Below are 15,896 nucleotides of genomic sequence, written 5' to 3' on the forward strand. Positions count from 1 at the left end.
CCACATGGCCATGACTTTCGGTAAGTGACAGCAGCTCAGGAAGCTGAGGGGCCCACACAGGAAGGAGCGAGTGGGACTTTCCTCCCGCTGTCGCTCGCCTCTGCCCTCCCGTAGCCGGCCCAGAGGTCCTCACCTCCAGGTAAGAGCTGGTGGTACCACAGGGCTCTGGTCGGGGATGGGCGTGGGAGGAGACTGTGTGGATGGTCGCAGCTGGGGACAAAGGCAAGTTTGCCTTTCAGGCCTCTGAGGAAAGCTGCCAGATGTGAGCTGGGACAGCTGGGTGTGTGGCCTCTGGCAAAGCGCTCCCCTCTCTGGGCCTCAGTTTCGTTCTGCATAGGAGACCTCGAATTCCCAGCTTCCTGGACCTGAAAGAATCATTGCGCATGCGCCCAGGGCTCCCGGTCCCTGAGGGGACAGTTCGAAGCCCCTAAAATCCCAGGTCCCAGGCCGGAACACTGGGGGACCAGCCAACCTTCCCGGCATGCGGGACTTTTGGTGTTAAAACAGGGGCATTTTTCTGGGCTCCAGACAGACTTTCTTTTTTTACTTTCAATATTTTAAAAATCATGTTTCTTTCTTTTTTTTTTTATAAATGTATGTATTTATTTTTGGTTGCGTTGGGTCTTCATCGCTGTGAGCAGGCTTTTCTCTGGTTGCAGCGAGCGGGGGCTACTCTTCGTTGCGGTGCGTGGGCTTTTCCTTGTGGTGGCTTCTCTCGCTGCGGGGCACAGGCTCTAGGCACGTGGGCTTCGTAGTTGTGGCATGTGGGCTCAGCAGTTGCGTCTCACGGGCCCAGTTGCTCCGCGACATGTGGGATCCTCCTGGACCAGGGCTCGAACCCGTGTCCCTTGCATTGGCAGGTGGATTCCTAACCACTGAGCCACCAGGGAAGCCTTAAAAATCATGTTTCTTTAAGATTTATTTTAAACACAAGACACACTGTGTGATTCCATTTACATAAAGGTGCAAATTTGGGCAAGATCAGGACGACTGAGAAATAAGACTGTGGGCACCTCTGTGGGGAGTGACAAGATGGGGTGGTGGCGGGGAGGGTCAGAGCTCACGGGACGGGAACGTTCCAATTCCTGGTCTGGGAGCTGATGACAACGGACTGTCCCTTGGGGAAAGTTCTGTCTCCTCCACGCCCTGCCTCCCTGATGGTAACCCCTAAACCACTGTGCTAAGGGACCTTCCTGTCTGGTTCATCTGGCATTTGTCAAGGGCTTGCTGGGCATGTCACCAAGGATTTGTGCCACTTAGCATGGATTAAACGTGTTGACAGCTCAGGCTGGGCTCAGCAAGCCACCTCACTGAAGCAGGTGGGAATCAGCACATTTCACAGCCGAAAAAGCTGCGTCCCAGCAGTGGAAGCCCTGCTGGGGTCATGAAACCAGAATGCGGTGGGGCTGGGATTTGAACCCAGAGCCTGGGGTTTTTTCCTATCCCCAGTCCCAGGCTTATATTCTGGGTGTTTTAAAATCTCATTAATGCTATCAGCCCCCCTCCGGCTATTATTTTGGAACATAGTTTTTATCCAACATTCTCTTTTTGTATCTTCTTCATTTGGGTCAATTTACGTGGCTCTTCTCTGTCTCCACCCTTTTCCTCATTGGGTTTGAAACCCAACTCTTCCCTCTACCCAGCCAGGGGTCCTGAGCTCTGGGCCCCCCAGGGCGACAGAGATCTGGAAGTTGGCTGGTGTAGAACACCTGGGAATAAGGTGGGTGGTTTCCTCCTGGGCCTATCCCAGGGAGGGCTTCCTACTATGGGGACCTAATGGTGGGAGTGATGAAAGGAACTGAGATGCAGGGAGCAGGGGAGACACACAGAGATCTCTGTTGACTGAGTCATCAGTCTGGATCTGCCCCCAAGGCATGCATCACACCAGCTGCAAAAGCTTCTAGCCCCAGCCTCAGAAATGCTTGAATCCTCCAGCTTCACAGGGAGGGATGGCCACTTCTATCCCCACCCATGTGCACAGGCCAGTATCTATCTGCTTTCTGGTTAGCAAATCCCTATATCTGTGATTGATTGGTCATGCCTGTCTGGAGAATTGTTGGAGAGGTGGTATGTGTGGAGGCTGGAGATCGACTAGAGATGTCTGTCCTGGGCACCAATAGTCTGGAGTGTCAGTTCACACAAAGTTGTGTGAACGTCTTGCAGCCTCCCAGCACAGCCCTCACCTGGGGGGTTATGGCTCCTCACCCACCTTGCACACTCAGCTCCCCCTCTCTATCTCTCTCCATCTCTGAGTTTCCCTCTGTCCCTGTCTTCTCCCTCTTTCTCCGGCTTCATCCCTACCTCACTCATCAGCATCTCTGCCCCCAACCCCACCCCAGAAGCTTTGTAGCCTTGTCCCCTGATCACAACTGAGGGGCTGCCTCTTTCTGTGTCCAGGCAGGCTGCACTCATGGCACCTCCAAGTGAGGAGACGCCCCTGATCCCTCAGCGCTCCTGCAGCCTCTCCTCTTCAGAGGTTGGTGCCCTGCACGTGCTGCTGCCCCCTCGGGGCCCTGGACCCCCGCAGTGCCTATCCTTCTCCTTTGGGGACCACTCAGCTGAAGAGTTATGTGTTTGGGCTGCTAAGGCCAGTGGTGAGTGGGTCCCTAGAAGGCTTGGCCAGAGGGAGGGGTAGGACTGTGCGGAACACAGATTGGGAGCTGCCAAGTGGAGTCAGCATTGGAGCTGGGGTTAGAGGGATGAGTAGGGGTGTGGTAAGGGAGGAGGGTGCACAGGAAACGGCATGTGCAAAGACTCAGAGGCGTGATGGTATACTAGGGGAAACAGCTGGTCATCCCTCGAGGTAAACTGTACATGGAAAGAGATGCTCTGGGTAGAGGGGCAGGGAGCCCTGAGAAGCAGACTGAGCACATGGCTTCTCTCCTAAGGGCAATGGGGAGCCCTAGAATGGGTGCGAGCAGGGGTGGGACATGGTGTCAGAGCTGAGGATGAGAAAAAGCCTGTGGGGCTGCATGGGGATAACATGGCAGCCCTGCAGGGGACAGATGGGGAGACTTGGGACGGAACTGATGGGGGCATCCCCTCAGGCATCCTGCCCGTGTACCACTCCCTCTTTGCTCTGGCCTTGGAGGACCTGTCCTGTTGGTTCCCCCCGAGCCACATCTTCTCCGTGGAGGACACAGGCACCCAGGTCCTTGTCTACAGGCTCCGGTAGGAAGTATCCCCTGCCCGCCCCCCAACAGGTATGGGTTAAATGATACCGAGAGGGCATGCCTTTGGCTGAGGGAAATGGGAGTTTAAAACAACAGTGACCCTTCGATCATCATCTCCACGTACCTCCTGGTGGATGCCCCAGGGAGGGCGTGGTCACTGCTCATTTCACAGGTGAGGAAACTAATGCCAGAGAGGGTAGGTCACTTGTCCAAGGTCACACAGCAAGTCAGTGGCATAACCTGGGCTTTTTGAGGTCCTGGCACAGTCCCTCCATCGTATCCCCACTCCAGGGTTCTCCCCTCTCGCACAGCTTTTACTTCCCCAACTGGTTTGGGCTAGAGAAGTGTCACCGCTTTGGGCTACGAAAGGACTTAGCCAGTGCCATCCTTGACCTGCCAGTCCTGGAGCACCTCTTTGCCCAGGTAGGGGTCTGCCTGGGGCTCAGCCCAGGGGTGAGGTCCCTGGGGCAATATCAGGGCTCGTGGTTGGGCAGCCTCGGCTGACCCTCCCTGTGGCAGTCCAGGGGTGGAGGTCAGCCCAGGTGTGGGGGTCTACAGAGCAACATCAGGGCTCATGGTTGGGCTGTGACTGGCCTGCAGCACCGCAATGACCTGGTCAGCGGCCGCCTCCCGATGGGCCTCAGCCTCAAGGAGCAGGGTGAGTGTCTCAGCTTGGCTGTGCTGGACCTGGCCCAGATGGCCCTCGAGCAGGGTCAGCGGCCCGAGGAGCTGCTGAAGACCATCAGGTGAGGGCTTCCAGGCTGTGGCGCCCAGCCTCTACCTAGGAGTGAGCCAGCATGGCTCCACCAGAGCACTGCCAGAGTCCAGGCCCACCTTGGGGTTGCCCACCTTGGGGCTGCCCACCTACAAGCCACCAGTGTGTTCATGTCACCCAGCCCACACTCCTCCTTTCAACACAGTCCCACTGAGACTCCATTGTCGGGCTTCAGGCAGCTAAAAGGACTATGTGTGTCTCTGTCTGTCTTATGGGCCCCAATGGCCCTTCCTATAGAGAGGCCCTACGCCCATGCCTGTCCCTGAGTGTGTCTCTGTGCCCCCCTACTGAGGCGACACTCCAGCCCCTCAACTAAAGTCTGGGTTGATGTACGTCCCTGCCCTCCCTGCGGAGGCCCCTCTCCACATTGAGGGCCCCACTCCCCCCGCTCGCAGCTACAAGGTCTGCCTGCCCCCCGGCCTGCGCGACCTGATCCAGGGCCTGAGCTTCGTGACGCGGAGGCGTATCCGAAGGACAGTGCGCCGGGCCTTGAGCCGCTTGGCCGCCTGCCAGGCTGATAAGCACTCGCTCATGGCCAAGTACATCATGGACCTCGAGCGGCTGGACCCAGACAGGGCCACCGAGACCTTCCGCGTGGGCCTCCCCGGAGCTGCTGGTGGTCAGGATGCGCCGGGGCAGCTCCGCGTGGCTGGCGGCAGTGGCATCGCCTGGAGCCCGGGAGAACACGAGGTGCGAGGTCGGGTGGATTGGGGCTCTGGGCAGGGCCAACGGCGGGGGCGGGGCCAGGGGGAGGGGCAAGGAAGTGGGAGGGGCTGTGAGGGGCGGGGCCGAAGAGAAGAGGGACTGTGAGAGGGCTTGTGGGGGAGGGCACCCGGCTGAGTGAGGTGTAGGGCTGAGCGAGGAGGTGGGAATGAAATGGGCGGGGCGTAGAGGGAGGGGCTAGTTGGGTGGGCGGGGCTCAGAGTGGGGCTAACTGCAGGTTGAGGGAAGAGGCAGGACTGAGGGTGGGTGGGGCTCCCGACTGTACTAAGAGACACCGCGAGATAAAGTGGAGCTAAGTGAGGGAGGGGCTCGGGGTGAGGTGGGCTGGGGGACCTGCCGAGAGAAGGAGGCGGGGTTTGGCAGTGGTGGGGTGGGAGAGGGACGTGACTGGATGAGGCTGAGAGGGGCGGGTCTCATGAGTATGGGTTGTATGGGTTGGTGGGGTCCAGGCTTCCAAAAGGGAATGGGGGCTCGGAGTGGGAGGGATCCCCAGCTTCAGTCCTCCCCCTTCTTCCCAGGTCCTCCAGCCCTTCTGCGACTTTCCAGAAATCGTGGATATCAGCATCAAGCAGGCCCCACGCATTGGCCCCGCCGGGGAGCACCGCCTGGTCACCATCACCAGGACAGACAACCAGATCCTGGTGGGTGCTGGACCCCGTTCCCCTCCTGCCTTACCCGAGGGCAGGGATGCGGGACTGTCACCCCCGGGCCGCAGCGTGCGCTGACGCGGATCCTCACAGGAGGCCGAGTTCCCGGGGCTGCCCGCAGCGTTGTCCTTCGTGGCGCTCGTGGATGGCTACTTCCGGCTGACCACTGACTCCGGGCACTACTTCTGCAAGGAGGTGGCGCCGCCGCGGCTGCTGGAGCAGGTGGCTGTGCAGTGCCATGGCCCCATCACGTAAGGACCCGCCCCCATGTGGCCAGACTCACCGGGACCGAATCTCAGTCACTCCCCATCTTGGAGCCTCTGTGTCCTCGCCTTTCAGGAGCCCTGGACAAGGGATCAAGTGCTTGAACAGCGCCAGGTGCATAGTTGGCGCTCAACGAGTCTAGGGTCTCCTTTCTGCTGCCAGGGCAGCCGCTTCCCTCCTCGAGGTCCCAGAGCCATTTTCTGGGGATGCTCGCAGTGCCCGGCTTCACCTGCAGCCTCCTCTTTAACCCCTGAGGCAGAAGCCTAACTTCTGGCTCAATTTATAAATGGGAGGGAGTGAGGGAATGTTACCTGGTGACCTTCCCAGGGCTTCAGAGAAACCAGAATTAGAACTCAGGTTTAGTTTGGTTTCTCTGCCTCTATCTCTCTGTTTCTCTCCATCTTCGAATCTCAGTTCCCTCCCACCTTTCCCCACAGCTTGGATTTTGCCATCAACAAACTCAAGGCTGGGGGTTCACTTCCCGGCTCCTACGTTCTCCGCCGCAGTCCTCAGGATTTCGACAGCTACCTCCTAACTGTCTGTGTCCCGGTCAGTCTACCATAGGGGCCAGGAGGGCAAGGAGGGCTTCCTGGAGGAGATGATATTTGAGCTGAGAACTGAAAGATGAGTCAGCATTACTTCCTGAAGAAGGGGAGGGAAAAGGCATTCCCAGTGAAGGGAACAGCATAGGCAAAGGCTTGGAGATTTGAGGGGGAGGGTGCCGCCCACTCCCACTCAGGGATCACTCCTCTTTGCAGACCCCCCTGGGCCCTGATTACAAGGGCTGCCTCATCCGGTGCGACCCCACAGGAACCTTCTCCCTGGCTGGCCTTGGCCATCCCCACAGCAGTCTTCGAGAGCTCCTGGCAGCCTATTGGGATGGTGGGTTGCACGTGGATGGGGTTGAGCTGAACCTCACCTTCTGCTGCACCCCCAGACCCAAAGGTGAGCCTGCCTTCTCCCCTGAGCTGAGTGATCAATCTGGGTCCCTGCCTTTCTGTGTCTGTTCCAGCTCTTGTATGGCAAGTGGCAGAGACTGCAGGTCAAGGTAGTTTAGGAGGGAAAAAAAGGTGATTCGGGACTCGTGGGATAGAGGCTGCTTTCAGGCATGGTTAGATCCGGGCACAGCTGGATCTGAGTGATGTCACTAGCACTTAGCCTCTGTCCATCTCTTGCCTCTTCCTCTGGGTGAATTTTGCTCTCAGACAAACCCCTTCGATGGGACAGCTTTGAGGTGTGAGTTCTCCAGAGTCTCCCAGAATCCCTAGCAGGACTGAGACCAGGCTGCCCACAGCATCATCTGCTCAGTTGCACCCCCTGCAGGGTTTCTTCCCTCTCTGTCTGACTCTCCCACCCCTCAATGGGACTTCCTGGAGTCTCCTTTCAAATAAATTATGTGCCCTGGAGTCCTCCTCTTAGTATTGGCTTCTGAAGAAGACTCCACACTGAGACAGGGAGTGAGCAAACCTTTGAGGACCTTTCACCTCTGACCTCTGGTTTTCTTCCATCCACTCCCCATAGAAAAGTCCAATCTGATTGTGGTCCGGAGAGATTGCAACCCACCCACATCATCCCCTGTTCAGCCTCAATCCCAATGCCAGCTGAGTCAGATGACATTTCACAAGATCCCTGCTGACAGCCTGGAGTGGGTAAGGGGCCCCAGGAAATGGGGGGATACCTCAGTTGAGATCCAGAAAGACCAGGTCTACATCCCTCTCTTCTGTGTGGCCTCAGGCATGTGATGTAACCTCCCTATGCCTCTGTTTCATCATCTGTAAAATGAGTCCGTTACCTGTGCCTTGCTTGGACCAGGGCTAGGGGACTGGATCCATGGGAGCCCCCTCACTGGCCTCTCATGTTGCCCCCTCACTCTCCAGCATGAGAACCTGGGTCATGGGTCCTTTACCAAGATTTACCGGGGCTGTCGCCATGAGGTTGTGGATGGGGAGGCCCGAGAGACAGAGGTGCTGCTCAAAGTGATGGATGCCAAGCACAAGAACTGCATGGAGGTGAGCAGGGTGGGGCCAGGCCTCCTGGGTTAGAGCCTGGGTGGAGAGAGGGTCATGGATTCAGAGAAATTTGAAACACACAGGGTCTTAAAACAACAGAAATGTAGCCACAGCATCTCCATGAAATATAGAAGGGTCAGGGCAGTTAGATGCAAACAGAAAGAGTACACCAGACAGAGGGAACAGCCAGTGCAAAGGTCCTGAGGCAGGGCCAAGCTTGTCATGTTTAAGGAACAGCAAGGAGGCCAGTGGGTCAGAGAGGAACGAGCAGAGGAGAAGAGAGGAATGATGCTGATGGAGGCATCAGCAGGGGCTGGGCAACACAGAGGAAGGTTTGAGCCCTTCTCAAACCCCAAATCTCCCACTTGTGTGAGAGATTCAAGGTAGAATACAGTGGGGACTTCCTGCCTCCATCAGAAAATCATGATACAGAGTGCTGTGTGCACTAATGGTGGACTCCAGGGCCAAAGGAGGCTGGCGGCCAGGTCTCCTGAGGCAGGTGTGAGAGCAGCAAGTTTGGGGTCCTTGGTCTGACCCTGAAGTGGAAGAAACCCACGCATCTTCTCTCCCTTCTTTCCTCCCCAGTCATTCCTGGAAGCAGCGACCTTGATGAGTCAAGTGTCATACCAGCATCTCGTGTTGCTCCATGGCGTGTGCATGGCTGGAGACAGTGAGAGACATTCCCCGCCCCACCCCTGCCCTGCCTCATTGAGCCCAGCAATAGCTATACACATCCAGAGCCTGCCCTGGCTGGGGGTCCATTCCACCAGGGTCTATCACCCTCCCCCTCAAATCTCCAAACCTATACCCATCTCCATGAATCATCACTCCTTGGGCAAGCAACTCCAGGCTCCCACCTATACCAGCCCCCCAAATTATCTCAAGTCAGGCAGACCTGGGTTCCAATCTCACTCTGTTGCAGATTTGCAAGGTCCACGCCACCTCTCCTTGCCTCGGTTCCGTCAGTTCAGCTCATCAGCTATTTATTGGGAGCCCAGTATGTGCCAGGAGCTGGGTGCCTAGCGTAGAACACGATAAGCTGAGCAGGATGATAAATGATTTTGTGTGATGGGGGCAGCGCAGGGCACTGTGGGTGATCAGAGGCTGCTAACCCAGCTTGGAGGTCAAGCAATGATTCTGGGTAGGCAAGGATAAGTTCTAAGCTGGAAAGGCAAGGATAAATAGGCATTAGGGAAGTGAAGGAAGAGGGATGTCCCAGGCAGAAACACAGAACATGCAAAGGGCTGGAAGTGAGTCATGGAGAGAGCTTGGCACCTTCCAGGCATTTCAGACAAATGGTTCTGAGATGGGAAATGGGGAGGAAGAGAGGTGAGTGGGGTAAGGATGGAGGAATAGGGGAGGGAAAAGTCAGAGCTGAGAGTTCAAGGGACCCTTGAAGGTGGAGATGGGGCAGAGCCTGTTGAACACAAGTACAGTCTTACCTCCCAACCGTGCCCCTCCCTACTGCCACCAGGCATAATGGTGCAGGAATTTGTATACCTGGGAGCACTGGACACATATCTGCGCAAGTGTGGCCAGCTGGTGCTGGCCAGCTGGAAGCTACAGGTGATCAAACAGCTGGCTTATGCCCTCAACTATCTGGTGAGTGCTCCTCTGCGGCTCCACCCTCCATTCACAGAGTGTACGGGACTTTGAGAGTGGGCTCTGTCGTGTGGACAGGAGTTTGGCAAGGGTGCAAGGCGAGGGCATTTTAGAATGAGAGAACAGCATATAAACAGGTTCAGAGGTGTAAGAGCAGAAGGGAACAGCTTGTAATTCATGGAAATTGAGGGGAGTAGTGAGCAATGAGGCTGGCCAGGGAGGGAGGCTTTCCAGAAGAAAGAACATTAGAGTTGGGACCTTGAAGATTAAGTAGAAGTTCATTAAGAAGAGAAAGGAAGGAGGGCATGTCAGGCTGAGGGAACAGCCTGGGCAAAGGCTGCAGCTCAGAAGGTGTGTTGCCTGTCTTGGGGTGCACCAGGCAGGTTGCCTGGCAGGAGAACAGGGTGGAGATGTGGGAGAGAGAAGCTCATGGGAAGAGTGAACAAGAGCTGGATCTCAAAGGGCCTTGAGTGCTGGGCTGAGGACCTTTGACTTTATCCTGAAGGGAGTGGGGAGCCATGGGATGGGGGAGCAGTGTTTGAGAAGAGGGTGGGACATGGTGGGTGGACTGCCAATAGTCTAGGGAAGATGCTGAAGTATGGCCTGAGCAGTACCAGGTGGGCTTTGAAGGATGTGCAGGAGTTCGCCAGCCAGAATATTCATTCATCATTCTTGGCATTTTCCTATGCTTGGTCCACTTAGGAAGACAAAGGTCTCCCTCACGGCAATGTCTCAGCCCGGAAGGTGCTCCTGGCTCGGGAGGGGGCTGATGGGAACCTGCCTTTCATCAAGCTGAGTGACCCTGGTGTCAGCCCCACTGTGCTAAGCCTGGAGAGTAAGTGCTGCGGGGTGGAGGAGGGAGGGGCCTCGTGAGGCAAGGAAGTAGATCCCTGACCCCATCTTTGCCTCTCCACCAGTGCTCACTGACAGGATCCCCTGGGTGGCCCCTGAGTGTCTCCAGGAGGCCCGAACACTTGGCTTGGAAGCTGACAAGTGGGGCTTTGGTGCCACAGTCTGGGAGGTGTTCAGCGGTGTCACAATGCCCATCAGCACCCTGGATCCTGCCAAGGTCAGAGCATGAGTATTGGCCTCTAGAGCTCTCATTTGACAGAAGGGTAGACTGAAGTCCAGCTTGGGGAGGATGGGGGTGTCTGGGGGTGCTTTCTGAGGGTGCACTGGGGGTGACCAGCCCCTCCTCCTGCCCTCAGAAGCTCCAGTTTTACCAGGAACGGCAGCAACTGCCTGCACTCAAGTGGATGGAGCTGGCCCTGCTGATCCAACAGTGCATGGCCTACGAGCCAGGCCAGAGGCCCTCTTTCCGTGCTGTCATCCGTGACCTGAATAGCCTCATCACTTCAGGTGCCCACTGGGCCAGGCAGGGTGGGGAGGGCCAGCATGTCATAGTGGGCCCAGTAGGAGAGCGAGGTTTGCATGTAGAGCCTGCCCTGTGTGCCTGGCAAGGTTGGAATGGTTGGTGACTGTGACAGCACGAGTTTCAACAGCTGCTGTAACAAACAGGCCCCTCAATTCAAGGTTGAACATGATGGATGTTTAGCTCTCATTCAATGAGGGTGTCCAGGTCAACAAGAAACTCTCCCTTTGTGGTTCCCCCCATCCCATGGCCTCAGGCCCCTGCTGGATCCTCTGCAAACAAGAGAGAGTGTAGAAGGTCCCACCTAGGTTTCCATGGGCCAGGCCTAAGGGGGCATTCAGCATGTCCCTGTCCCCTATCAGCCTGAGCTCAGTCATTTGACCATACCCCATGGCAGTGGAGTCTGGGAAATGCCCTTCTGTGTACAGCATGTGCACTGCATAAGAGGGCTGCCTTTGCCCAGGAGCACCTTTTTCCAGCCCCACAAAGTACTTCTTGGCTTGCAGAGGCCCTGCCATAATGCACAGAGAGGCTAAGCATTCAGATGGAGGTCACATAGCAAGTCAGTTAGGAGTGGGGGCTTAGGGCCCAATGCACTGCTCACTCACTGCCTGTGCCCCCCAGATTATGAGCTCCTCTCAGACCCCACACCTGGTGCCCTGGCTCCCCATGATGGGCTTTGGAATGGCGCCCAGCTCTATGCCTGCCAGGACCCTACCATCTTTGAGGAGAGACACCTCAAGTACATCTCACAGCTGGGCAAGGTGAGGAGGGTTAGGCTGGGGTGGGTGGGGTAGCACCCATGCACGTGGACACCAGCCCTGCTCTCCTCCAGGGCAACTTTGGCAGCGTGGAACTGTGCCGCTATGACCCGCTGGGCGACAACACAGGTGCCCTGGTGGCCGTGAAGCAGTTGCAGCACAGCGGGCCAGAACAGCAGAGGGACTTCCAGCGGGAGATCCAGATCCTCAAAGCCCTCCACAGTGACTTCATTGTCAAGTATCGGGGTGTCAGCTATGGCCCAGGTGAGCCACCTCCCAAGTGGATGCTCTTCAAATCACACATCCTCATCCTTCTGCAGTGCCATTTTAGGGTGGTCTGAGAACGCCAGTGCGGGTGCTACTGACTGGTCTTTTTTTTTCTTTTAATTAATTTTTATTGGAGTAGAGTTGCTTTACAATATTGTGTTAGTTTCTGCTGTACAGCAAAGTGAATCAGCTATACATATACATATATCCCCCTGACTGGTCTTGTTTACTGATGTAGACTGCCTTGGGATCGACAATTTCCCCACCGGAAAAAATGGGTCATTATGAGGTTTAAAAGAATCAATGAATATTGTAGAAAGTACTCAAAAAGACATTAGCGATAAGCGTCACTGTGCCGTTCCCATTTTACAGAAAGCAATATTGAGGCCAGGAGGGACACGAGGTCCCACTCTCAACCGGGAAGGAGAATGGGGAGGGGAGTAGACAAAGTTAGGCCCTGTGGTGACTTCTCCCTGCCTCCCCCGCCTCCCCTAGGCCGCCTGAGCCTGCGGCTGGTCATGGAGTACCTGCCCAGCGGCTGCCTGCGCGACTTCCTGCAGCGGCACCGCGCGCGCCTTGACGCTGGCCGCCTGCTCCTCTACGCCTCGCAAATCTGCAAGGTGCGGGTCGGAAGAGGGCGGGGCGCCCGTCAGACCTGCGGGAACTGACCTGGCTCGACCTGGGCAAGGTCTGCGTGGATTCCCCAGGAAGGCTGAGGGTTGAAGTCTGGGGTCCTGGTCAGGCTGGAAGTGGGGTTGAGTTAGGGCTAAGGTCAGGACTGGAGTGCAGGATGGGTCAGGGGTAGGGTTAGGCTCGGGGTCTGGGTTGGGGCTGGTGTTGGATTCCATGTCAGACTGGGGACCCTGCGGAGTCATCCTGGGGTCCATATTCCGTGCCCTCCCGCAGGGCATGGAGTACCTGGGCTCCCGCCGCTGCGTGCACCGCGACCTGGCAGCCCGTAACATCCTGGTGGAGAGCGAGACGCATGTCAAAATCGCTGACTTCGGCCTCGCCAAGCTGCTGCCGCTCGACAAAGACTACTACGTGGTCCGCGAGCCAGGCCAGAGCCCCATCTTCTGGTAGAGACCTCGCCCCTGCCCCACCCTTCCTCCCCACTACCCAGGCCCCTCCCCTGCCCCCACCTTCCTGGCCCCGCCCCTCCCCCCAGGATCTGGGGCCCGCCCTGGCCACGTCCCCACGGCCCCGGCCCCTTCCGGACCACGCTCTTTTTCTTGTTCTGGCTCCGCCCTGACCCCGCCCAGGCCCCGCCCTGGGGCACCCCAGGGTTGGAGACTTTCTCATAACTCCCACCTACCGTGACCAGCTACCCCAGTCCGAGGCTGTGTCCTTTCCCGTCCTCTTCCTTACTGTCGCCCCCCAAGGCCTCCCTGTTCCCCTCCAGGTACGCCCCAGAGTCCCTCTCGGACAACATCTTCTCGCGCCAGTCGGATGTCTGGAGCTTCGGGGTCGTCCTGTACGAGCTCTTCACCTACAGTGACAAGAGCTGTAGCCCCTCAGCCGTGAGTCGGCACCCCTGGACCCCCAAGACCCTCCTCCCCCACAACCCCTTCCTGGCCAAAACCCGTCCTGTTTATGCCCTCGTCCCTCTCTTGCTCAGGGTCCTCTGGTCCCAGCATTAGAGGCTCCAGTAGGACCCCTTTTCACTGTGGCTGACCCCCACCTCCCATACCACCACAGGCAGCCCCTCCCCCATGCATCACAGACAATTCCTCCTCCTCCATTAAGGAGGGCCCCTTTCCCCACCACGGGTGGGTGATTCCCTTCCTCCCTTCACTGTGGCTGACCCCCACATCACGGGCGGCCATCATGGATGGCTCCTCCCCCACCTCGGGCCCTCCCCCTTGGCTCCAGGAGTTCCTGCGGATGATGGGATGTGAGAGAGATGTGCCAGCCCTCTGCCGCCTCCTGGAGCTGCTGGCCGACGGCCAGAGGCTGCCCGCACCTCCTGCCTGTCCTGGTGAGGTGAGCACTGGAGGGCCTGCCTCAGCTTCCCAACTTTGTAGATTCACCAGGGGGCCTGGGCAAGCCTGCTGGTCCCTCTGGGTCTCTCCGCCACAGACATCTCTTGATTGAGAGCAGGGACCAGAGCATGAGGCTGAAGGGGATTTCTGGCCTCTACTTTGCTGCTCTCTCACTGTATGGCAAGTCACAAACACTTTCAGAGCCTCAGTTTACCTGTCTCCAAAATGGGAATAACAATGCCTTATAGGGTGGGAGAGGATCAGATTAGCTAACATCTCTCCATTGCTCAGCTCTGAGCCTGGCATATAGTTGGTGCTCAATAAATGATGATGACTCTTACAGTTTCTCATCACAGCTTTTGTGGAAGTGTCTGACGTGTGGTTGGTTATTCACAAATTAATCTGTTCAGGCCACAAACATTTATTGAGCGCCGACTGTGTGCTGGCTCTGTGCTGGGTGCTGGGGATCCAGCAGGGGACAGAAGAGATACTACCCCTCCTCCCTGTAACCAGCAGAAGCTAACAAGAACATTCTGGTGGTGATCAATGTCTGGAAAGAGATGGGGGTGTGTGTGGTCAGGGATGGCCTCTTAGAGGGGTTGAAGGAGGAAGAGGATCTCACCCATGGGGAAAGCTGGGAGAGGGCATTCTCAGTGGAGCACACAGCAGGTGCAAAGGCCCTGAGGTGGGAATGAGTTTGGTGTATTTACAAAATGAGATGGGGGCAGATGTGGCTGCATGGAACAAGAGAGGAGGTGATGGAGGTGATGGTAGAGGGAGGGAGGCAGGGGAGGTGATGAAATTTTGTTCTAAGATCCATAGGGAGCCATGGGAGTCTTTGGAGCAAGGGAGGGATGGAGTCTAATTTATATTTTAAAACTGTGAACAGGAGTCATGTCCTTCCTACCACTCACATGTGACCCTGTTGTCTCTTCCCACCCCCTCAGGTTCATGAGCTCATGAAGCTGTGCTGGGCCCCTAGCCCACAAGACCGGCCACCATTCAGTGCCCTGGGCCCCCAGCTGGATGCACTGTGGAGTGGAAGCCAGGAATAGTGTCCAGAGGCAGGAGACCCTGACCTGCTTGTCTAGAGGGAGAACCCCATTCTCTGTCTTTTTTATATCTCCTGCACACAGACCTCTGGGTTCTGGTCTCCATGGACTGGCTGTGTGACCTTGATCAGGGACCTACCCCTCTCTGGCCCTCCCACTTCAGAGACCCCCTCATGGGGCAAATGACATTGCACTTGGGGGAGCACCCCTGGCTTGTAGAGCAACAGCAGCCTCGTAGCATTGGGAACTTGCAAAGATTCAAGACAGATGCAATGGTGGGGTCTACTGAGCGCCCCCCCAGAATTGAGGGACCAGAGTTAAGTCCCCCCGATCTTCCCAACCTCTGAGGGTCTGTCCTGGAGCTTCCTGTCTCATTTCCAGAGGAGACATTATATAGCTTTAAATATGTGATCTCAGGCTTCTATTCCCCACTACCTCTTTAGCTGGAGGAAGCCAAGGACAAGAGAGCTCCCCTGGCTGAAAATTCACTTTTTGGGGGGAGCCTGTGTGACTGTTTAGAATTGTGTAAGAGACCAGGAGAAGCTGATGTCCCAGTCCACCCTAACTGAACCTGAGTGTCCCAGGGCTTCAGTTTTCCTCCCTGTATGCTGGGGCCCTTTCTGTCTGGACCAGAGGATCACACAACTGATGACAATGGAGCCTAACAGGAGTTTTTCAGCGGGTGAAGGAAGGAAAGGCATTCTTGGCAGAGGGAACAGCATGGTGAAAGGAGGAGGCTCAGAGTACAGAGGTTAAGAGCACAGGTGTTGGAGCCCATGGTTCTGCCACTTATTTGCTGTGTGATGGTGGGAGAGTTGCTTCCTCTCTCTGGGCCTCAGTTCCATCCTCTGTATAATGGGCAATAGTGTTGGCCCTTTGGCTATACAGAGTCAACTTCTGGAGGCTTGTGAGAAGGCATCTTGTGCAGGTTAAGCTTACCCCACCACTCCTTCACACCAGCCTGTAAGGTTTTTCTGCCACTTTTTGCCTCCCTGGAAAACTCTCATTCATCTCTCAGAACCACAGCTATCCCCTCCTTGCAGCGTTCCCTAGCGTTCTCCCACCACTCCCAGTCAGTCCTGTACTTCTGACCCTAGGGCTGGGGTGGTGTCTGCGTCCAGCTCCATCTCTTCTGATGTGGAGGCTCCTTGGGGGCTGGGCTGGGCACAGAGGGGACTCTGGGAGTGTTTGTTGAATGAATAAAGAAATTCAGTGGGGCTTCCCTGGTGGCGCAGTGGTTGAGAATCTGCCTGCCAATGCAGGGGACAC

General features: G+C 56.6%; 1 protein-coding gene across 1 annotated transcript; it reads left to right on the forward strand.

Annotated features, from left to right (window-relative positions):
* Window positions 1-200: 200 nt before the first annotated feature.
* Window positions 201-14,630, forward strand: JAK3 (Janus kinase 3; the record flags this gene model as incomplete). The annotated part of the gene is made up of 24 exons (XM_079701512.1): window positions 201-262; window positions 2,398-2,594; window positions 3,048-3,171; window positions 3,485-3,596; window positions 3,774-3,919; window positions 4,344-4,638; window positions 5,190-5,312; window positions 5,412-5,569; window positions 6,020-6,131; window positions 6,341-6,527; window positions 7,104-7,231; window positions 7,460-7,591; window positions 8,177-8,261; window positions 9,066-9,193; window positions 9,896-10,028; window positions 10,111-10,262; window positions 10,402-10,552; window positions 11,190-11,329; window positions 11,401-11,590; window positions 12,089-12,213; window positions 12,500-12,672; window positions 12,996-13,113; window positions 13,466-13,576; window positions 14,523-14,630. The coding sequence occupies 24 exons, from the start codon at window positions 201-203 to the stop codon at window positions 14,628-14,630; spliced, it is 3,390 nt and encodes a 1,129-aa protein (XP_079557638.1).
* Between the last annotated feature and the right edge of the window lie 1,266 nt (window positions 14,631-15,896).

This window comes from Hyperoodon ampullatus, assembly GCF_949752795.1.
Source record: "Hyperoodon ampullatus genome assembly, chromosome: 4".
Lineage (NCBI taxonomy): Eukaryota > Metazoa > Chordata > Mammalia > Artiodactyla > Ziphiidae > Hyperoodon > Hyperoodon ampullatus.